Source organism: Pteropus medius, unplaced genomic scaffold (assembly GCF_902729225.1).
Source record: "Pteropus medius unplaced genomic scaffold, Ma_sr-lr_union100, whole genome shotgun sequence".
Classification (NCBI taxonomy): domain Eukaryota; kingdom Metazoa; phylum Chordata; class Mammalia; order Chiroptera; family Pteropodidae; genus Pteropus; species Pteropus medius.
In genome coordinates, this window is record NW_024350924.1 from 1,271,790 (window position 1) to 1,296,006 (window position 24,217).

The 24,217-nt window shown below is 38.9% G+C and overlaps 1 protein-coding gene and 1 pseudogene across 3 annotated transcripts in view; one reads left to right on the plus strand and one right to left on the minus strand.

Moving 5' to 3' along the window:
* Nucleotides 1-24,217, plus strand: part of NTNG1 (netrin G1) — a 289,039-nt gene that overhangs the window by 233,659 nt on the left and 31,163 nt on the right. The window contains exons 6-7 of one of the 3 annotated variants that reach the window (XM_039841022.1): nucleotides 3,070-3,237; nucleotides 8,300-8,434. The exons of the other annotated variants lie outside the window; for them this stretch is intronic. Of the exons in view, the coding sequence (XP_039696956.1) occupies nucleotides 3,070-3,237; nucleotides 8,300-8,434 (303 nt within the window). The remainder of the gene's footprint in view (nucleotides 1-3,069; nucleotides 3,238-8,299; nucleotides 8,435-24,217) is intronic. 3 annotated transcript variants of the gene reach the window in all.
* On the minus strand, nucleotides 16,342-16,460 carry LOC120585342 (uncharacterized; annotated as a pseudogene).

Sequence of the window (24,217 nt, forward strand, 5' to 3'; positions counted from 1 at the left end):
TTTATTCTCAAATGTATCATGGCCAGAGAAGATAGCTTTATCAAAGTCTCAGAGGAGCCTAAAAGTGTTAAAAGAATCAAATGACTATTAGCCCATTTTCTAGATTATAAAATCTTTTAAATACCCACTTATTTTCTAAAACAAATTTATAATATTGGGTGTTTAGCTGAGTATGATTGAGTATATAATTATATAATTATTTATGTAATTTTCTGATCAAAATTAATAAATTGGTTTTCAAAAAAGGACCCAGAAACAAATAGTTAATGTCATCACAGAGATGTATACTATTCATTAAATTCAAAGAATAGTAGGTAACAGTGTTGCATTTGACATATCTATGGAGATTCATGGACTGAGTTTGAAAGTGTTGAACTTGGATATCTCTGGGTAAAGCCTTGTCGGATGGAGCTCAGCCTGCAGTTGTGGCCACCGAGCGGATCTTACAGAATCCTTCAAATACGCACAAAGGACCCGTGCTGTGAAACCTCTCCAGCCTTAAACTCTACACTTACCCGACTTCCTGCCTTTACACATTCTATTCCTTTTACCTGAAATGCTCGTGTTAAGTTAATTTTTCCTAACTCCTTGCAAGTTAAATGAATTCCTCCTTAGATCACTTTGTGGCATTACTAGTTTTCTTACCCCATGCTATTTTGTCTTCCACTTATCTTAACACACGTTTGATTGTCTTACCCACGAAACGAGCCTCTTGACACCAAGGACTTTTGTGTAGTTCTGAAAAGTTCCTAGGATGACTTTAGGCCCATAGAAGATGCTTTGGGAAAAAGTTGGATCAATTCTCTTAGGTGCACAAAGGGCCAACCTGGGGTGGGGAACGTGGAGGAGGACAAACGGTAAGGGAGGCTCTGAGGACGGGGCCTTTGGTGCCCACCTCTCGGGAATCCAGGCAGCTCAGAAGAAGTCCTTGGGAAGCAATTATATTTGGAGAGCTGGGCCTCCTTACTACTCTGGGGTGGCTCCAAGCCAGAAAGATTCTCCCTGTTTCAAACCTTCAACCAAGGAAAGTTCTAGAGGCCTTCCAGGTTTCCTAGGGAGTTAGAAATGCCAGCTTAAGCAAGGTGTCACTCAGGAAGATGTAGTGTATTGGAGTGAAATGCTTGTTTTCTAAGAGAATTTAATTTAGTGAGCTGTAATTCTGTTGTTGTTGTTGTTGTTGCTGTTGTTGTTGATGATGATTTGGCACATCTTAACTACTAAGCTCATGCAAGTATTTTCTTGCTCCATCCCACACATTGAGTCCCAAGGCCTCCTCCCAGTGCTCTCCTCCCTCTGGTTTCTCTGGGTCCCCATCCTGATCCCCGCTCCCCCCCAGCACACATGCAGTGATACGGATCACCTGGAATAGAGGAAGTGACTTGACTTCAGAACCCTCCCCTTCTTCTCGCCTTTCTGCTAAGCATCTGGAGTCCCCAAGGTGCTGGCCCCATTCCTGGGTATCGTCTACTCTTCACCATTTCCAATGTCATCCTCTGCTTCTGTCCAAATTCGATTTTATTCTGTTAGGACCTTGACTTCAACTTTCTACTGTAGTAACTAGCTCTCCAGTCAATAAGTCTACAGTGTTCTGATTAGTAACAGCGTGTTAATAAAAAGGGAGGGGGCTAGTCACCCCGCCTTATTCTTCCTTATTCATTGTTGATGAATTTTTTAGATTATAAAATCTCTAGATTATAAAATCTTTTAAATACCCACTTATTTTCCTTTTACTCTGGCCATCAAATGCAATACTTTCAAGATTTTATCTAGGCCAAAGAGTAACTCAGAACCTTGCATAGTGCCTGGCACACGGTAGAACAACACAATAAAATATGTGCTGAGTGAATGAATGAATGAATGAATGAATGGGCTGAAATAAGGACTGTGTTCGGTTTCCTGGTGAGATAAAATAGAAGCCAGACATTAAAAAGAGGAGTATTTTTAGATAAACATGGTTCTCAATATCATGGTTGACCTTCCTCATGAATGTCCAGCCACGCCTACCCCTATATTTTGAAAAGACGAATTAGATTTGCCACCTAATTACCCCTCACCCTTTTTTTCTGTCCGATTCGATGATTATTGCTACCAATAGAGGCTTTGTCTTTACCACTTCTTTTTAAAAAGTTGGATTAGAGTCACCTCTTCTTTGGTTGAGATGAAACAGAGAGGAAATCGAGTCACTGGCCACCTCCCCTCCGCTCTCTCCTCCTTTCTCCATCTCCTTATCTAGTTCTTATCGCCCTTCTCTCCATCATCCCTAAGCCTCAGGGCAAGACAAAGGGAAAAAACCCGGGGATACAGTGACTAACTAATCCTTCTTTTGTAGCAGACTTATCTTGAAACTTGGAAGGAAAAGAAGTCTTAAGAGCCTCTTTTTTATACAAATAATCTCCCTGCTTTATATACTTTCTCTCACACATGAACAAACATGCAGATTTGGCCTGATGAAAGGCTTACGAAAGCCATCTTTCCTCTTAGCGGTTGGAGAAAAAAAAAACCCACAAAAGTAAAGAATTATTTCGTTGTTTGGATCCCTATTAAATTTGTCATGATTTCTATGAAACCCTGACCGAGTTACTGTCTTGACAGAAATGATAATGAGACTATAAACAAAGGAGCCATGGGTGATGACAGACTCAGGCCCTAGATGCTCACATACTTCCTAACCTCTTTTTTAAGACTGCAAATATGAAGAGAAAATGAGGGAAGCGATACAAAGACAGTAAAGTTCTCCATGTGCAAAAATTAGACTTTTGCGTCAGTGGAAAGCAAGCCTTCCCAAATATTAAAAGGTGTACACCTGCAAATGCTTCTGTTCATCTGGTCTGCCAAGAATTAACAATATCCAGTCATGTTCTGAATGTCCAAATTTTCTACCCTGCTTGAAACAGATGCTGCTTCCATGCCAGTCGCAACCACCTGTCGTCGCCATGTGTCATGTTGAAACGTGTCTATGTAATGCCATTCCGCCATCTTTTCTCCACTTCTCATTTTATCCAAGCATGTAGTGTGCTATTACTCTGCAACTGTATACACTCTGTATACATTTCTGTTCTTCCTTGCAAGATTGTGAATGCTTCGGCCACTCCAATCGATGCAGTTATATCGATCTGCTAAATACAGTCATTTGCGTGAGCTGTAAGCACAACACTAGAGGGCAGCACTGTGAGTTGTGCAGGCTGGGCTACTTCAGAAATGCTTCTGCACAGCTGGACGATGAGAATGTGTGCATAGGTCAGTTCCATTATAATTTCAGCTATTGTTCTGTGCCTTTTGAGCTATGGGGAGCTATTTAACATGGAGAGGCTGGTGATGTGCACCACGGCTGAGCCAGAATGAACTTTCTCATTGGTGAAAACATCTTTGTGGTAGAATTCACTTGTGATGGTTGAAATCATAGTTGGGGGATATATTTCAAATCCTTATGTTATTGCTGCTTTGAAGATAATGAGCTGAAAAATCATGTTTAGGAGATGAAGAATTTTTTTTTTTTTTGCATGAAATCTTAAAACCTGGTCATTTCAAACTGATCTTAAAATTACACTAGACAACGACTTTTGAAATGGAAACACATCATATGGAATTGAATTATAGGTATGAGAAATTAGGATACAAACTCTTGCACATAAGTGGTAATCGACAAATATCAATTGGTTAAACATATCACCATTTGGAATAGAAAGCCACTAGCAACTGGTAATGTAGTTTTCCTTTGTCATCCATAGTAAAGAAATTCCATTTATTGAATTTTCCTACAGCCCTCCAAAGGAGAAGCAATTTCTCAAAATTATTCTAGATGATTAATTCTCTTAGCTTCACGCGCCCTGGAAAACTGGACCCACAGAGTTCCCTGGGGCACTGTCCCTACACACCATGACTACTGCTCACGTCAAATGGGGAATACCAGGGGCTCTTCCCATCCAAAAAGCCTTCTCCTACCTTTACATGATGGAATCTGCCTTTAAGAAAGGGTGCTGATGGAAAAAATAAGAAGCAATAAATGAAATTTCCCTTCATGATTTACTTGAAAGAAATGCACATATTCAAAGTGGTGAAGGCTACGTATCTGTTACCACACCAGTCAGTAACTATATAGGCAACCAATTTTAAAGGTAGAAGTTTTCACATACAGACTAATATAAACAGAACACATAAGCTGAAAAATGACGGGTGATCTTTTCATCAAAAAAGGAATCCAATCAATCTGCAATTCTGAGATTATCGTACTCTGATTGGATTGTCAAGGTCACATAGAAACTTGCCAAGTGTCTCATGAAATAGCTGTGCAAGTTGTTTTGAAGTCCATTGGGCCAACCACATATAATACTGTTTATGTCTACAGTATGTTCTATTTTTCAAAGTCTTCCTTACTTATGGTTTGTGAATTAGTGGAAAAATCACGGGACTTAGAGGCCGGAGACCTGGGTTCAAGTCCCAGTTTGCTAATTTATTAGCTGTGTGCCTTAGGTAAGTCATTTGAGAATTCCTGGTCAAATTGGGATAATATGGGATGCACAGGAAACACTTGCTGAACTGTGGACTGACTTGTAAATATGTTTTTTTCACTTGATCCTCATTAACAAAACCGTAAGTATTTCACTGATAATTTCCACTTTTTTCTAGTTGAGAAAATAAGGCAAATTGACCTAAATCATACAGCTTTAGCAATGTTAGTTTCCTGACTTCAAAGCTTGAACACTTCCTCCCAACCACCCTGACACATTAGCTAAGCTAAATAATAATAAGTAAGACTTTTACTTATCTTGGTGTACTTTTGGATGACAGCGCAATTCCACCATGAGCTTGTGAGCAGAAAGAAGTTCAATCGCCTTCATAACACCTGGTTTACCAAGATTTGAGGGTACTAATAAAAACCAAAAGACATATAGCTGTCTGAATTTTGAATGCAGAGTTACATTTCACTGAATGTCATTTGTAAAAAATATATAAATGTCATATTGTAAATATGGAAACAAGAGAAAGGTAAAATAAATAAGAACACAGGAATAAAACCTAATCATTTTTTTACAAAATACATAAAATTAAAATGTTGTATAATTTAATTTCGTATGATTTTCAATTAATCCAAGAAAAGGCCTTAAGAGAAAAGATTTTATTCCATAAAGTTTCTCATAGCAGGTGACTTAACAGTATCCCAATATGTTTCACTCAGAGTATTCTGTTCTTATGAAGGTAGGCCTTTTTCCAGTCCTAAAGTAATCTGTGAACTACAAAATCTGCATTTCCTTTCCAATTCTAAGAGGTAAAGTTCTATTGTAAATCTATTTTTGACTATCCACAGACAAGAACATAGCCCATTCAGCTTTTGTCTTTTAAATCACACAAACTAAAGATGAAATATAGAAAGCTTAATATACATTTTTGTATTCATTTCTACTTTTAAAAAATCAAGAGCAATTGTTTTTCCATTTCTAGAAAGTGTGTTAATTAAAATTATAAATCTTCAGAGGGTTTTATTTATTATTGAGGCAAACATGTTTCTATTCAGTATGTTATACTTTTTAAGCCAAATAAATTAATTGGTAAGCACGAAGATGAGTGTTTTTAGGTACCATTAAAATTACCTACATTAACCCCCAAATAGCAGAATTCCTTAAATTGTTGCTCTATTCCTAAGGGGTAAAATTGTTTTAAAGAATGAATCGAAAAATTTGGCTAGCTGATATACACTGTAGTCTGTCTTTTGTCTTTAGTCTATAGAGACATATAATGAATCAATGACAATTTGAACTTCATCTTAGTTAGTCTTCTCTAAATTAAAAAAAAAAAAAAAGGCGCTTTCCCAATTTTTTCACAATTGGCAATCAAATCCCCCAGGAACCGCCCATACCTTTGACAGTGTCAACTCTGTGTTGAAATAGATGTCTTAGACTACTTGCATCATTTTATATTATGGCAAATATAAAATGCAGACTTTTTCATGTTGCCACAGTGGTTGCTGCTTTGTGATTCGTAGTGAATTTACCCATTTTCATACAAATTCAAGCACAGCCATGTCTCCAAAGATGCATGTAATTACCCTGTATGATGCAGCAATTACATGAAGATGACATCCTTGCATGATTCTGTTTCATAAAACTCAAGCATTAAGCAGGAAGCTAGAGGATACGTGGTTCGTGACCTTGGGTAATCACTGATAATAATCCCTGATAATAAGCTTGACATCAGAATGAAACACAGGGCTCAGCAATTGCTACTAAACATATCTCAAATTATGATGTGTTATTTTTTATTCCCCTTGAAATCCAAGATCAGGTCATCAGAGGTGCCATCTACAGAGCAAAGCAAACACAAGATACTTCTAATGCCCGTAACTCAACTGTAGTATAATTTTTAAATCAAACCTCCACAAGTATATCATAGTGTTTTTTAGTCTCACAGTCCTGCATATTCTTCTTAGTTTCATGAAATAAAATATAATTCTCCAAAGACATCTTCACCACCCCAACACCTACCATTGACCAAAGTCCCATAAATGGTATTTTTTATATGTAAGGTGGTGTGTAGACTATACTTCTCCTTGTCACTTATTTATATGACTGTTTGAATAACATTACACTTACCAACTTTTCTTATGAAAACCACTGGGTTGTACTGTAATTTAGATGTTCTACATTTTATTTACATTTTTTCACATCTGAAACCTTATATTAATCTATTGTTATGGGCTAATCAACTAGAACAGTATGTGAATTTATGTTGCCCAGCTATAACTCTACTCCCTGGCTTACAGAATGTTGATGATTCATTGTCAACTTACATACTTTATATAGTAAGAAACATATTTCAGTTTGGGTAGAAGTACAAACTTATACATATGTACAGAAAAACATTTTAAAGCCACAACAAAATTAGCGTTTAAAAAATTTTTAAACAACCCCTTATATACACACATTAAAATAGAAAATGCCCACTCAAAATAAAACTCTAGTTATTAAGGACAAACCAAGCCAGGCAAAGAGAAAACAATTTAGAGATTATTTAGTTTTATTTTTACCTATATATTTCATTATTAGTCTTATGTATATGTTTGTATCATACAAATGCAGAACTCAAAAAAAATGACTTAATCAACATGAAATAAATCATAATTCTCAGGAACTCCACATTCTTTGAAGAAATTTTCTAATTAGTCCCTATGACAAAAATAGTTAGAGCCATACCTCTGGACCTCTCTCTCTGCAACATCGAACCCTGAGTCTCCATTGTTAATATGATGTGCAACTTGATAATTTTAAACTGAAGTTCTCAGGGCTTTATGTGGTTGGTTTGTTGGTTGCTTGGTATTTTATTTATTTTTTAACAAGAAAACCTCTTAATGGGACCATTTTAAAATAAAGGAAACTGAGAGACAGAGAAACATATGAACTCGTCCAAGAGTATACAGTGGGATAATTAGGATAGAAACTTTGGCCCACAAATTCCCAAAGCTACAAATTAGCTGTCATTACCTGTCAAGATAGTGGAAGCCTGAAGAATTCTGGTTCAGCCTTTAAGCAAAATAATGCTTCAGAAGTCAAGAATATCCTGTATAAGAATCTGTGAGGAATCAAGAAAATATTCTGTTTACTTTTTATTACACAAAGTTATATTGTCCTGCCAGCGGACATTATCATGGAAAATATGTCTCAAACGATGCCTATATTGAAATTTACTTGGGATTACAAAATTTATGTTTCTTTCACAATTGTTCATCTAAGCTGCATAAAAGCTGTACTAATGTGCCAGCAGATATAATATCTAAAGGCTTATCACAAAACAGTATGTATATAAATAAATAAGTTAAGGCACTATCCCAAGTCATAAAGTAAAACTGCCTTTGAATGAACAAAGTGCATTCATATTGCACTTTTAAAACGTTCAGCAATTCTCAAATATTGAGTGTAACAGATAAGTCCATTTGAAAAATTTAAAACAGATTTTACACTGATGGCATATTGATTTATCCTCAATATACAAACTCCTTATGGTGTTCATTAGACCATCTAAAAACGCCCTAACAAATGGACTCTCCATTATGATCTGTTAGCAGTGAAGAGCATGATGTCTTATATCCTTGGAAGTTTTCAGTTGATTTCCTCCTATATCATAAAAATGATATCGTGGAAGGCTGAGCAGATAAATGGACCTGAAATGGCCATATTTATTAATGCATTTCATTAGTGGACATCTTTCTTTAACTAAGTGATGCGTTGATGAAAGTGACGCTTCTGTGTTGATAACCTACAAGCCATGCGGACTTCTCTCCAGCCTGTGTGTTGTCTTGTTTCTACAGAGTGTTATTGTAACCCTTTGGGCTCAGTCCATGATCGTTGTAATGGCTCAGGATTTTGTGAGTGTAAGACTGGAACAACAGGGCCTAAATGTGATGAGTGTCTGCCGGGAAATTCCTGGCACTACGGCTGTCAACGTAAGTAACTCTGGGAGCTGCCCTCTGCCTGCTGCAGCATGGCTGATTCTGCTTGTCTAGGCCCGTGCGTGCAGCTGCTCAGAGCAGAAAAAGACCCAAACCGCTGACAAGCTTTAAAAGCTACTCAACGCCCGAGCCTCTGGATAGGAGAGAGAGCAATCCATCAGCTGTCCAGCTGGCTTCTTCGAAGCCCAACTTCGTGCCCTCTGATGGCTGGTGCAACTTATATTGAAATATTGTACGCGGAACCGTGTACCTGGCCAGACCGTAAATTAAGTGGCACTATAGGGACCCAGCTTGAAAACCCTCACCGCAAAATGAAGGGTGATGCGTCTGTGGTTAATATATTTCTTGAACTGGAAGGTACCCTGGAGCTCCAGGGTTCATAAATTAAATTATATCTACATAACTTATTACCACCCTTGCTATCATATCCATCACTGAATCTTAACCAAAAACCTAAAGGTAATAAATCTAAAGGATATTCAAATGCCAGGGTAAAATAAATGACGAAAATCAATATTGATTTTAAGCCTCTGAGGTTAGGCACCATTCAGCGAGCCTTAGACAAATGTCATTTGCTTTTGGTTCAGCCTCATTTCCCTGAGGATTATCAGACCTTCTTAAAAGCTTGTCAAGGCAGGTGGCATGTCGGTGTGTTCAGGGAACAGAAATTTAAAAATCTGAGCAGAAGCTTCCTTCTGTCATTCATAACCTTTCTGCTTTTTAATTCTACGCTAACTTTTTGTTCTACCTACACAGTCAGCTTCCTAATATTAAAGACCCACTGGGCATATCCTCCAGAGCAGCACAGTCCAGCAGAAAACCGTGTTATCTGCTTTAAAAAGTAAAAATAAATAGAAGAAATTGATTTTTAACAACTTATTTTACCCCAAATATCTAAAATATTATCATTTCGATATGTAATTAGCATTAAAATCGCTAAGGCTATATTTTTCTTTTTTCCATACAGTCTTTGAAGTCAGGTGTGTGTTTTATACTTAAGCAGAATATCTCATTTAGAGCTAGCCACATTGCAATGCTTAACAGCCACATACGTCTGCCATATTGGGCAGCACAGCTCCAGAGGGTTCTTTGCTTCCTTTTCACTTGAAAAAATGTCAGCATGCAGAAACTGTCTAAAGCCAGTTTCTACCAGGGCTATACAGAATGTATTGCTGGCTACTCGTGGAATTTATACTTATCTGTAAGCTACACGTCTACATAATGTAAAGCCAAAGTGAAATTTACTGCCATACTAATGTCATGGGCATCAGTGAACTGTGGCGATAGGTTGAAGAATTTGACATTGGTAGGCCAAGGTGAAAATGGGATTCAGGAGCCAGGGGCTCAGCATCTCTAGCTATGCTGGAGAGGAGTCCTAAAAGACAGTCAAATAGCCAGAAGTCAGACAGCACACCTGCATGTAGGCTCTGGATAAAGTCATCATTTTAAAGTCCTGCATGCTCTAAGTTCCTAGAAAGCACTTTAGGGGGCTGGATGAGTCGGTGGATCCCGGGGCCATGCGAGGAGCCAGGACTCAGAACAGTCATCAGTCCTGGGACAGATGGATGTAGAGGCCCAGAGAAGACCACCAGTCAGGAGGAGAAGGAGGGACAGAGGAAGGTCCAAAACCAGCCCCAAGGCTCAAGGCATGAGGTGTAAGGAGACTGTAATTAAGACAGACACACTTATCAACAAGAAAGTCTTATGTCAACTTCCTGGTGCAGCAGGGCCTGATGAATGTGTTCCTGGCATGTAATCGGGGGCAGACATGGGAAAGTAAATTTCCCCTAGCCTTAGGGGAAATGTATCCCAGAAAGGGACTACCTTGATTTTTCTGTATGAATTATACTCCAAAAGGAATAATATAAAAAAGTATAATGTTACCAAATGTTTCCTTCTGGGACTGGAAGATAGGTTTTAAGTGTGGCTGTACCATGTAAGAGCTTCGTGACGCACAGGACCCTTGTGCCTCAGCCCCAGCAGCTCACATAGTTGGTATGTGAGTCAGTGAGGTTATGGGAGTAAAGGCTTTATCCTTTTGAGTATTTCTCGAGTAACTATTATGAACTAGGCGTTGAGCTAACAGTAGAGGCTACAAGGATGAAGGGAGCAACTGTAGACTTGTGGGCATGAGGTTTGCAATCTGAAGTGAGAGGCTGAAACATTTGCTGACACGCAACCCAACAATTTTGATAGAAGGTGACCAGAAACAAGAAGAGCTGTCTATGTCCGTGCTTTTAGTGAAGACCAGGTGGGAAGTAAAGCTTCCTGGACAGGTGACATTTGGTTGAGTAGCGAAGGTAATTAGCAGGAGCTTTCCAGGATGGAAACTCTCGGCCAACAGTGCATGAGCTAACGCACCACGTTTCAGAGATATCAGATAGTGTCGATATGACTGGGGGATAAGGTGTGTGTGAGTGCGTGTGTGTGTGCGTGCGCGTGCGCTCGCACTAAGAAGGTAGAGACGATATTGAAAAAGCAACCACAAACCAAGTCATGTGGTTTCTCAAACACCAAGTCCTCACCAGGGAGGACTCGTGGGAACCATCAAACGGAAGAGATATGAGATTTATCATACAGTTTTAAGCAGAGAAATGAAAGGATTAGGGTTTGTTTTAGAAATATTACTCTGGCTGCTCTGTAAAGGAGGGACTGGACAGGACGAGACTGGATTTGCTATATAAATTTAACGTATTTCTAACATACGTTTGAGCGCACAGTTTTATCTCACTCTGAAATCTTTCCTTCCCTCACACCCCCGCACACAGGACTGATATTCTATGTTAAAACGTAGTCATTCTTCTGTATTTGATTGGTAAATGGCTCCTGCATGAAGATCCCTAAGTGCCTTCCCCTGGAGTCTCTTAGACCACCCCAAGACCCAGCAGCTAATGTGGTAACACCTGTCACAGTAGGGTACCTCCAGCACCAGTATTATAACAGGTATTCATTCTAATTAACTGGCGATTGTCAGCTGAGAAGTATTTTTATGTCACTTCTGTGTCCTCACACACATAAATGCGCTCAAAAATGCTTCTGTCCCTTTCTCGATTGCCTCCACCTCCATGCACACTTCTGCTTGCCCTGAGTTGACCCCGTCCTCAGGTTAGCCACATTATCAGTGGCAGAGGTGTTAACCTGGCAACACGAAATAAATGTCCAGAAGAAAATCAGTGGTGGAATAGGGCTGACAGTAGTGTTAGCAGCAATGAGCAGGGCAGAAGTGAACATTTAGGTCGGCACCGCTGGGGAGGGGCCGTAGTAGGCATCAGGACGGAGTCCGAGGGATCCAGACACAGGGCTCCAGGCCCCTAAAGGACTTGGTCTTGGGAACAGAAAATAAAGAAAGGGACCCAGTTGCTGACACTATCGCTTGTATCCTACGAGTAGGACAAAGTGAGTATGCGCTGAGGCTCTGGAGTCATACAGATCTGGGTTTGAATCCCACCTCCACCTCTTACTACCTGGGAGACTTAGAGGAAATTACCTGGATTCTCTATGCTTAATTTTCATCTAAAAACGGGGGTAATACTAGGACCTAGCGTGGGAATTCAAGGAAAATAATGACTGTGGACCTCATAGTACATAGTAAGTACTCAGTCATTATTATTTAGTTCCAAGCACATGTCAATGTGGCAAGAATCCATGTTTAAAATTCCCTGTACAATTATAGTGAGGAACATGTAGCCAGATTGGCCACTGTTGAAGTATCACACTATTGAGCTTGGAGCTTCTAAAATTCCCTTGAGTAGAGACAAAGCTGATTCAAGAGACTGAAGCAAAGCTGACCTTCCCACCGCGCCCCCCAAGCGATGGTGTGACTTTATCGGGGGCAACAGCTCCAGGCTCACCAGTGAACTATCTGCTTGAGGGGGCCACCAATTGTGTGCTCCATAAATGTAAGCTGGGTTCTATGACATCAAAAGCGAAACACTTGAAAACCATTAGAATGAATGGTCTTTACATAGCCTGGAACACACAATCCAGGAAAGGAAGAAGAAATAAAGATTCAAGGGGGCCAAGCAGAATCAAAATTAGTGTTGAAGTGACCAATAGAAGAATGAGAACTCGAGGAGAAAAAGATATTTTTTAAATGTTCCCCTTTGAAATCAGAGAAGAGGCACGAGCCACATCTCAGAGAATAAAGCTGAACCTTCTAAAGAGGAAGCTACATTCCACATTTCACGTAAAACACGGGGGGATAACATGTATCAGGAAGCAACGAAACTCTTATTACCACACAAAGAAGATTGGACATAGGGGAGATTTATGTTTGGGTATTTTTGTTTGGGAAACAGAATGGAAATGGGCACACATAGAACCAGTGAGGCTGAGGGGATGTGTTCGCTTCATGGCCATGGAGAAGGTACATTGCAACATCATGCAATGTTTATTAAAGCCTTCCTTATAAAAGACACTAGCAAAAAAATTATTATTATTATTATTCTCAAGAGAAAATTAAGAGAAAGTTTGGGGAACAAAACTTCAGGGTTTAGATGTATCCCTTCCCAGAGAATACACAATAACTATATTCATTTGCTATTGTAAAAAAAAAAAAATACAATAAGTTGTTACAAATATAGTGCCTCAAAACAACACAAATTTATTGTCTCACAGTTCTAGTTAGAAGCCCAAATGAAGCTCATTGGACTATGTCAAAGTGTCAATATAATCTGTATTCTCTTCTGAGGTTAGACCTTTTTTTTTTTTTTTTTTTTGGCTTTTACTAGCTTCCAGAAGCCACCTGCTTTCCTTTGTTCATGGCCTCTTTCCACCTTCAAACCCAGGAACTTTCCATTTCTCTGTGCCTTTCTTGTATCACTACATCTTTCTCTGACCACAGCAGAGGAATGGTCTCTACTTTTAACGTCCCATGTGATCAGACTGTGCACACACAGATAATTCAAGATAATCTCCCCATCTCCAAACGCTTACATAATTTAATCACATCTGTAAGTCTCTTTTGTCAGGTAAGGGAGGCATTTTTTAGTGCCTGCCACTATCATCATCAAGAATGTCAACTTTTAATGCCAAGGATAAATATGCAGGTATCATAGAGAGGGAATGTAACTCATGCTTGGAATAAAGACATGCAAGGGTAAAGCTTATTCCAAAGAAATATGTAATAGAATTAGAAAACCTTTGTCAAGAATATACAGACTTGTATGATGACTTAGAAGGTAGAAACAGTGAAGTATTTTTTAGTCAAGACCAAAGATCTTACAGAAAAAATGTATTGTGAGAGTATATTGTAGACCACACAAGCATTTAGGGAGAGGATAGAGATTTTGTCTAAAACCAACTTGGAAAATGTAAATGCTCTTGTAATCTTTCAAAATGGAGATATTTAGATATCAGCGTATCTACTAAAAGATGAATTGTTGACTTGTATTGATGAGGATTTCTTCACCCAAAAGAATGGAAAAAGTAGTCGGGAACTACTAGTACCACTTATTGGTAATATGGGGATGACGATGTCACATAAGAGAGCAAATGCTAGTAAAAATCTTTAAGGAGTACTGTGCCAAACCTTAAGACAAATTCAAAACATTCTTGTCACGAGGTGGGCAAGGTAAGACTTAGGCTTTCTTTAAAACACATGCACGCAGACACGCACTGAATTTTTTAAATAAAAGTATACATTTTCCCCAGTAGATTACCTAGAGAAAAGGGGAGGCTTCTAATTTGGCTACACAGGGATTTCAAATGAAGTTTCGATGGACATTTATTTAGCCCCAACTGTGTGCTGGACTCTGTGCTGAAAATTAAAGCGAACGAATCAAAACCGCAAAAATGCAGAATGGTTTATATAGGGTTGTGTTAATGGTTATTCAAGTGACAAAGATACAGAGATCTTAGCTTACAGGCAAGCTCGATTCTAGACAGCAGTATGTTATGCGTTGCATAGGCGCTAACACAATTTCTGACTGAACGAAGACCAAAAGAGGTCATAGTCGCCCTGAAACGTGCCCTGCACAGCCCAGAGCAGGGGGCTGGTCCTTGGAAACAGCGTTTTAACGCTGCAGACAGTGACGTAGGAGAGTCTCGTCTTCGATGAAGGGTTTTTCATAGAGAGTTGAAGAAGGTTGGTAAATGTATGATTTGATCCATTATAAGAAGTCGATCCGTTTTGGGAGGGCTATCATGTAACAAGTGGGCTTGTTGGCTCAGGAAGATAGAATGGGTCCAGTGGATCAAAGAGAGAGGTAGGTTTCAGTTTAGCATTTTCCGACAATTATTCTCCAACTGGCTGAGAAGGAACAGAAGGGTGCCTGGGGTAATGGTAAATCCCACCCCCACCCTAGATTCTGGAAAAGTTCAAACAGAAGCTGAACGGGCTCCAATGGATGATGCTTTCCAGAGAGTTTCTGCTTAAATAAAAAAATCAAGAGAAAAGACTTGTAGGGTCTCTCTGACTTTCTGGCTCTGACCTTTAGACCAAGTCCATGGGACAAAGAGAAGGCACCGTGAGAGACTCAACTCTATTTGTATTAAGAACCACAGTTTGGCCACTCTGTTATCTTTTAAACTCAAATCTCTCTTTATCAACTTCCCACTCTGGTTTCCAAGAGTCAGACTTCAGACTTACATAACTCTCTTATTTCTAGAGAGTAATTGGTTCCCATCATAGTTTTTCTGCTACTATAATTCAAGAGGCTTTCTTGTCTTTCCTTCCCACCCCCCACCCCCGGTATGAGATTAACTTCTACAGGGCTGACAATTTGTGATCATTAAGATGTTGCTTCCAATTGCTTCTCTGAGATGAAGATTATACCTCCCTGGACAAATACCTTGAGCCTACCTTGCAATTTTCAATTGCCTCTAGCCGCCGTCTCCCGCTTTTTGCTGTCTTATGTGAAAACATCGAGTTCACATTTCACCAGTTGACCTCACATGTTGAATCCACTTAAACAAGGATGTCCGTGATGCTTTAGAACGTTTGCAGTCCGAGACATATAATTTCACTCACTTTTGGCTCTTACATCTCTATTGCTAAAAGCGAATGGCATCACTGGATCCTGGTTTTTAATTTCCTTGCTGGCGACTTGCACACCAGTCTCATTTCCCTTGCCGAGCACCACGTCCGTAACAGTGATGAGAAACAAACACTTGGAAGGGCACTTGATGTTTCACTGTCGTTCAGCTCCTAAGGGTGGGAAGGAAGAGCTCTTTAAACAGGCCCAGCAGGAGCCTCCCAGAGGCAATTTAAAAAGGAAAATATTAGGAAGACAGAAGATAGAAAGTGGTAATTTGTAGGCATTACAAATTTGCCGGGTGGTCCTCCTGGGGGAGGGGAGGCTCATTTTGTCAGCTAGGAGAGCGAACCCCAGGATGAATCTCAGCTGTGAAATTTCTCTTGATTCAGCAGGAAGATGCCACACCATTCAGTCATGCAAATAGCCATCGCTTTCCAGTTCCAGTTTCTGTTTTCCCTCCATCCTTAATATACCTTTAATTCTGGATTGATAGAAAAGGCCCACCAACCTCTCATACCTCAGGGACCTCCAGCGGCCATGAGCCCAGCATTTGCATTTAGGCCACAGGAAGCATTTTAACTCTTCGCACCACTAATAACTCCATTCGGAGCAACGATATGAAGCAGAGGCCGATGGGGCAGCTTGAAGGGAGCGAGTTGTCCGGAAAGCCCTCCACAGCGGGATCAGATCCCGATTACGTTCAAATTCTGAGGCTCTTGACCTGCCGAAGCTCAGCATAGAACAGATATAGAGTGGACACACTAACAGCAAGTCCAGGCTCCCCTGACATTCTGAGATTTGCCTACTGCTCAGCTGTTGGTGCTCAGCTCTGACCTGCGTGGCACCTGTCCACTTTTTTTAAAGGGGGGGTGGGCAAGCAAGGCAACCTCGTCATCTTACAATCCCTTATTTTTTATTTTTTTACGCCTACAGCACCTGGTTTTCCTAGGTGGTCTCCCATCCAAGTACTAACCAGGCCCAACCTTGCTTAGCCTTCGAGATCAGACAGGATCGGGCTTGTTCAGGGTGGCATGGCCATAGACACCTCTCCATATTTACTTGGCATTCCATGCTAATTTTCCCCCTTAATTTGAAGGGAATTTTGAGAACGACAAATATGTCCAAACTCTACCATTTCATATTGTAGAATCATCCAAGTTTAACAGGGAAAGTTGTGTGAAATGCCAAAACGCATGGAGAAACACAGGCACAATTTTATCTCCTAGTATCCCAGAATTGAAGCAGCAGCATGGAGCCATCTGAGAGTGAGATGATCAGGAAGCCAAGTCGAAATACGATGTATGAAGTTTTTTCCTTACTTTAGACAATGCCTCAATTGAATGTCACCTTCATTCTTTACCCACTAGTGAATATTGTGTGTGTGACTGTGTGTGTGTGTGTGTGTGTGTGAGTATGTGTGTATGAAAGAGAAAGAAAGAGAATCTCAAGATCTTCTAAAGCTACATGTATAAGGTCTAAGTGTGGAAATCAGCCTAATTGGAAAAGGACCACCCCCACTTGAAACTTATAGGAGACACATTTTCATTGAAGTGAAGGGTCAGTCCTCAGCCACCATCGCAACAAAATTCTGGGATAGAAAAGCCACAGATAAACCAGGGTGGGAGGGTTCCTGATAACTAAATTCTAGGTGTCAACCCAGTGAAGCCAGGGGTCTTGATTCTGCATGTGACTGCTACCGCCTTTCCAAGGAATGTTGACTTACCCGCCGTGGTTGGCCTTCTCTGTGCATATCCACCTGTAAAATGCTAGGCAGGGCTTGGAGGTTCTAAGGCTCCTTCTTGGTCTGAAATCTTGTGATTTTGAAATCTCACTAATGGTCTGACCTATTTGCATATAGGCAAATTTCTGAGAAATAATATTTTAAAACAAAATAGTATTTATTTATTGTACACTTTCTATGTATCAGGAACATAAACGCATTATCTCATTCTGCAAGAGAGGTGAGATTATTTTCCTCATTTTATAGATGGCTAAACTAAGATTTAAACTGGGTAATTCCCCCAACTCAAACACCAGATAAGTGGCAAACCCATTACAAGCGAATATTTATTGGTACTTGAGTTTGCTGTGGCATTTTATAGGATTTTGTCATTTTTGCTTTACAGATAGAGACAGAGGCTTTTGTGATTTATTCCAGGGGTCGGCAAACTTTTTCTATAAAAGAACAGATAGCAATTATCTTAGGCTTCATGGGCCACAGAGTCTCTGTCACAACTATTCAACTCAGCTGTTGTAGCTTGAAATCAGCTGTAGGTAACACATAAATGAATGAGTGTGTCTGTGTTCCAATATGATTTTATTTATGGACACTGGAATTTGAATTTTATTTAACTTTCACATGCCACAAAATATTATTCTTCTTTTGATTTTATTTCAATCACTAAAAAATGTAAAAAGCAGTTCTTAGTTCATAGGCCATCGTCTACAGGAGGAGGGCTGGATTTGGCCTACAGATCCTATTTCAAAGTCATGCAACAGTTAGAAATGAAGAAACAGAGGACCTGTTCAATAAAGTGAAAAGAATACGAAGCAGGAGGCAGAAGAGAACATTTAAAAAAAAAAACAAAAACCATACATTCATCGAAGCGTGGCCTCGATCTTGTCATGAGTATCACGGGGAGCAGACCTAACTTATGTGGATCTAACTGATATTTATCAGTCTTCAATTGCCATGAAGAAAAATCTTAGGATTTCCAGAAACATGAAGACTTTGACCATATAATTTCCAAGACAAGATCACAGACATAGTCAGTGCCAACTGTTTAAAGGCTTATGAGCCAGCCAAGTCAATTTAGCATCAATTTCGTACAATCAGCGACTAATGAAAGAGAAGTCAGGGTGTCCATAATGCAATCAGGATTGCTCATGTTGGTGTGAGAAGTCATTCTGTTGCATTCTGCAGGAACAACCTGTCACCTCGAATATCAGCAAAGAGCTCTATGAAGAGAGAATTACAGTAATAATATCAGGCTACAACACCAAGGGCACAGGAAAAAAATACATACAGATCCTATTGAGAATTCATTTTTTTATCATCACCTTTGATATAAGAGGTAATTATTCTGAATAAAGTACATGCCCATGCTTTGATCCCCTGCCTTTTCTGTCCCAACGCTCTTCTGAATGTGACTGAATCTATTGAACCCTGGGTATTCTGGATCATCTGGCTCTGCCTACAGGAATAGGAGAATGTCATGACCCAACTCTTTTCTGCTTTTCATCCCATTTTTGTCAAGTTCTCTGTTTTTAAAAATTATAATCAACCTTCAGTTATCCATTGCTGCAAGATGGGGAGAAGAGGCCTGCATAAATACACGCCATTGATTATCTTGATATAAATTCCAAGAAAGTTGAATTTCATCTAAAACAGGCATATACACACAGAAATTAAGAACCACACACAATTCATCTGCTCCGCGTCTAACCTCAATCCCCAACTCATCACTGTAATTAGCAGTCTAGATCATCCAGACAGTGCTGATTATTTTTAAACCAAAATAATTGCTAAGATGAATTTTTAACAATATTCCCTCCAATAACCTGCAAAAATGTTGGATTAATATTATGTATTGTAGTTATTTATTCTAAGCTATAACTCTTGGGGGAAATGAGCATATGTCTCAGAGACAAAACACTACAAAATAATGAAATATTGATGTAATTATTTTTAAAAATCACATTTAGACCTCTTTTTAATGAGTATTATTGACCCTATGGACTTAGTCTTATGTTAATCTGTATTCTTTATCATTAAAATCAATAATATGGACAACTGCATTGTTCACATGAATTTTAAGTGCAAAAAGATAAAGTCTGGGAGTTTACAGGAGGGCTTGTTACCGGGATAATTTGGCAATATCTTGGTGATGTAATGTCAGAAGTGACAGTCACAGCATTTTCAGCAATTTTTCAGACCCAGTATTTATAAGTGCCCACTTGGGACATATTAAGGTTTTTCCTGAAATATTGCACCCCTGTTCTTTAGAATTAAAATAAAAATTAAAGTTTTTGATTTTGCACCAACGGTGCTAAAATAAATATAGACTCGATATATAAATTCTATCTGATTATACCAGGCCTTGAAATTTCTGAAGTCATGAAGACTGTCCAGAGTCTTGGGGTGGAGGAGTTCGTTCTTCACCTATTGATAAGCCCATCTAACAAAACATGATTAAATCAGTCGTGTTCAATGTGCTCCTTCGTATACAGCATATAAGATCAGATCATATCATAATCTATAGGAAGACTATGCCTTTCATTTCATCTTTGGTTACTAAATTTAATTTATTCAAGGTGATAAAAGAGCTTCTTATCAGAGTCTTGCTAAGTCTTTGAATTCTCCCTGGCAAACTGGGTTTGCTCTAGGATAGCCCAATTCACTCACTTGTTCACACAATCATTATTCACTCATTTACTCATTCATTATTCACCCTGTCATTCACTTAATAAATATTAAAGTCCTGCTATGTGCCAGATATTGGGATAAATTTTAACACCAAAAGACATTAAATGTGATCCCTGCCCTTTAAGGTTGACAGTTCAAGAGGGGTCTCAAATCTGAAAGTGCCTCACTGTTGCCGGAATCTAGAAGACCAACTTCTAGTTCCACTTTTCCAGCTCGCTTTTCTGATCATAGGTCCCTCTGCTTTGTCCTATAACCTTAGAATCGTAGATCCGAGTCGGAGTAATAGAGATATTATAGTTTAGCACTCATTGTAATTCATAGAATTGCTCTCCCCATTGCAATTAATAATGATGACAGTGCCTACCATTTATTAAGTGCTTGCCATGTGCCAGGAACTGTGCCAAGCCATTTACACTGCCTCGTTGATTCTGCATAAATCCTATTAGCAGTTATCCCCACTTTACAGATAAAGGAACTGAGGCTAAGCGAGGCTAAGTAACCTACACATCATCATCTAGATCCCTGCAACTTAAAATTGTGATCCTTCAAGCAGCAGCACCAACATCACTTGGGAATTTGTTAGAAATGCAGAATCTCGGGCCCCACCCCAGACTTACTGATCTGCATTTGAACAAGATTCCAGGTGATTCGCATGCACGTTAAAGTTTGAGAATCAAAGGATGAAATAATAAGTGTGGACTTATCCTAGGACGGGCTGACTCAAAACCCAAGTCTTTTGTTTCTTTTTATCACTTAGTGTTCATAGAATAATGATGACTGGGAAACCAAGGGCATACATTTGCCTCGTAAAAATGTATAAAAGGTGCAAGAACTCATATAGTTTCACACGTCGTCAGTTTTTACCAGCACGTATTCTACAAATCCAAATCATATTAAAAATAAGGAGAATCATAAAAACTTAAACAAGTAGCCTATTTGTTTTCTTTCATCCACATAATTTAAAAGTGGTTAATATTTGATACGTTAATAATAAATATTTTAATATAGTATATTGCATTTGGTTATGAATATATCAAAAGGAAATACAAAGTGAGTTCCAAAAGATAAACTTTTATTGGGCACATGAAATAGAACATAAAATTTGATGGCAATTACTATTTAATCTATTCATGTTTGGAAACGTATTGAATGAGAAACTCATAACTCAGTTAATTGTTATGAATTATTAATTGCTCATTTGAAAAGCGATGAGCAGAACTGCTCTTGTTGAAAAACTTACTCAGTGGCTTTAACCTTTGTGTCATTGGTTTTACGAGGACAAAGGGGAAAGAATGACAGCAGGATTCTGACCATCCAAAACTAGAAAGTGACAAGACTGTGAACACGTCAGTGACTATATAAAAGTTAATTGAGATTGAAAATGGAAAATAGTTATTAACGGCTCCATTCCAGCATCCTTAAGTGTGATTCTTTGGGGGGCGGGCCCAGGCATATGTATTTTATAAAACTCCCTAAGCAATATGCTTACAATATGCAGCCGAGATTGCAAACTACATTTTCAGTACTTGGACCTCATCAGAGAGGTTTAATCCAACCATGAATTTGACTCAGGATATTCTGAACCCAAAGTGAGATGCAAGCAGGGCCCCAGGCTTCCACTTCTAGTTAGGGATTGAGGTAAGAGAGCACCCGACTAATGCCAGGAGCGTTTTGGACCATGGGCAGCTTTATGAAGAGATATTCTCTAGACGGCAAATGATTTCTGATCCAAACAGGCTAAGATCAAGAATACATCTGGATTTTAAAATACCTGATGTCAAGAGCCCCCTTCTTTCTCAAAAATCAGTGTAATAGGTTTCTTCTGTTGGATGAAAAAAACAAACCTTCAAAAAAAGTGGAAGCTTTTTTTTTATTAGCTTAATCCAGGGATTTATTGTGTAGTGTCAGCAGCATAACTGCTTTATAATTGATTTTTCTTAAGAGAACTGAAAACTTAAGCCACCTTAATTTCCTTTATCTTGACACACATGATTAGCATTACTCTGAAATATATTTTACCAGGTTCCCAATTACCAACCTTTTTAAATCCACTTCCTCTTTGCATACTTGTCTTGATAAAATATTTCTAAGAGAAAGAGAAGGCAAGTGTGTAAAGATAAAACATGGCTGCTTTACTCCTGTGGATTGCTTTATCTTCTTCAAAAAAATTATGTTTATAGTCAGTTACATTTTTAAAAATAAATGGGATTATTAAAATACATTAACACTTGTTAATTTTTTAAATCTTGTGATAAACAAGAACATTGTGGGCATTGACAGAAATTTAAAGATAATGAAACAAAATGTAATATTGCAACCTAGGCTAATTTGCTTCAATCCTTATAGACTCAATCAAATATTTCTTGTGCAACAATTACAGTCCTGTGCTGTTAATTACCCCTACTTAGCCCTAATTGGCTCATGTAAAACGAAAACAAGAATTGGACCCAACTCATCTAATCTATGAGAATTAAATACTATTTAACACACTTTCTATCTCACAGTAGGAGTGCACAGTGAGATAATAAAACTATAAGTAATGACTCCTGCCCCCAAAATTTCATTGAAAATGATGCAGATGGTATCAACGAATTTAAGAAAGCAGTCAAGTCACAACACATGACTCGATAGAATGAAAGTGATGATAGTCACGGCTTTCTCAAAAAAGAGAAAGCTAAGAAATGAATGCGAATTGACACTTTTCACGGTTATTTCAAGTTGTAATTATGACCTGTAAATGCAAATTTGTTAAGATTTTTGTCTCTAAAATCAGTGCCTTTTAGTTTCACAGCTCTCAAGTAAGAAAATAAAGCCCTTAAGGTTCACTTTTATCCATTAAATTTACCCTAACCTTAGCAGCACTTCTTCAATTTTAGGATCTCCCTAAATCTTGGAAATTACCCTGTAATGCTAAAATGCCTGCTAGCCGGGTCATGTCTTATGGTGACCCCGTAACAAACCACAAGCTAGACTGGATTCTGCGCTTAGACATAAATTGATCTCTCAGTAGTGGTGATTGGACAGTTACAATCCATTGAGCCACAATCAGACCTATTGGATACTTGACTATTTTTAACTTGGTGACTATTGACACCCTTGGGGATTTGTATGTTAGAAATGCATTCAGCTTCCTCATTTTTATGTTATTTTTTAGAACCCTCAGGAGACCCAACTGGGTTATTTGGCTATTCTTAGCAAGTTCATGCTATGTGCTGTCTTTCAGCAAAGTTAAGATTTCTTTTCTTCGACCAAAAAGATACTCAAATTAAGACTCTTACTTTGAAGGGAATAAGGTTGTTTATTCCTACAGAAGATTAGAAAAAGATAATATGGGTAATAATTTAACCACATGTCATACTGCCCTTGAAGAAGTAAGGCTGAATTGTATAATGAACCAAAAGGCATTGAAGAACAGAGGCTAAGTCAAAACTTCTGCACACAATATCACCACAAAATGTGAAAATGAGAAGGAATCATAACTCCAAACGGTAAGGAGAGTGTGAGGGAAGCGTGTGTCACTAGCAGCAGGCTTGCAAGGCTCATTGTCAGGGTCAGCCAACCTTGGCTTAGTCCGTGTATTTGAAGTGTGCTACCTCTCTACGCACTGTATTGGCATGTTATTTTGTGTGGTCCAAGACTGGAGCACTCCTGTTACACTCCTGGCTCTAAAGGAGAATTGAACTTAAAGTGGGTCTTTTTAGGACCCATCACAATGAGTTTGTGTGGCATCTGGGACAGAGAGCCAGATCAATATCTTGATTTTATAACAGCTCTACCACCTATGAATTTGCTTTGAAAAAATCAACCTCTCTGAGCCCCGGGTTCCTCATCTATAGAACGGGCAAGGTAACACACAGACTGAAACACAAGTTTCCCATACCAAGTTCTCCTGATGGCTCTGATTGTAGAAGGAAACCGGAAACTATTCTAGGTCTACTCTGAGTAACTGTCTCTTATAGAGTGATTGTCATCCTAGCTTTGCCTCTGACTTTGAGTCCCATTGAGCAAATTATATAACCTGTCTATCCTAAGATTTTACTTCTCTAAAATAGAGATGATCCCATCTGACAGAGTTGTTAGGGAATTAGATGGAAAGCTCATAAAACACTCAGCACAGGTCTTGGGGCACAGGAAGCTCTCTAAATAATCACCGTGATTAGTATCGCTCTACTATAAGCAAACTCAGTAGGTAACAGAGAACCTTGATGAAGAGCTCGGGAAGATCTGCAACTGTCAATGAGTCATTAAACCTGCAAATGGAGAGCCCATTCATAAATGTTGGTTTTTAAGCAATATTTGACAAGACAGTTAATTATATGTGCCCAGAAACCATCAGGGGAAGGTGGAAAGCCTTTGGTGGCGGACAAAGAGCTT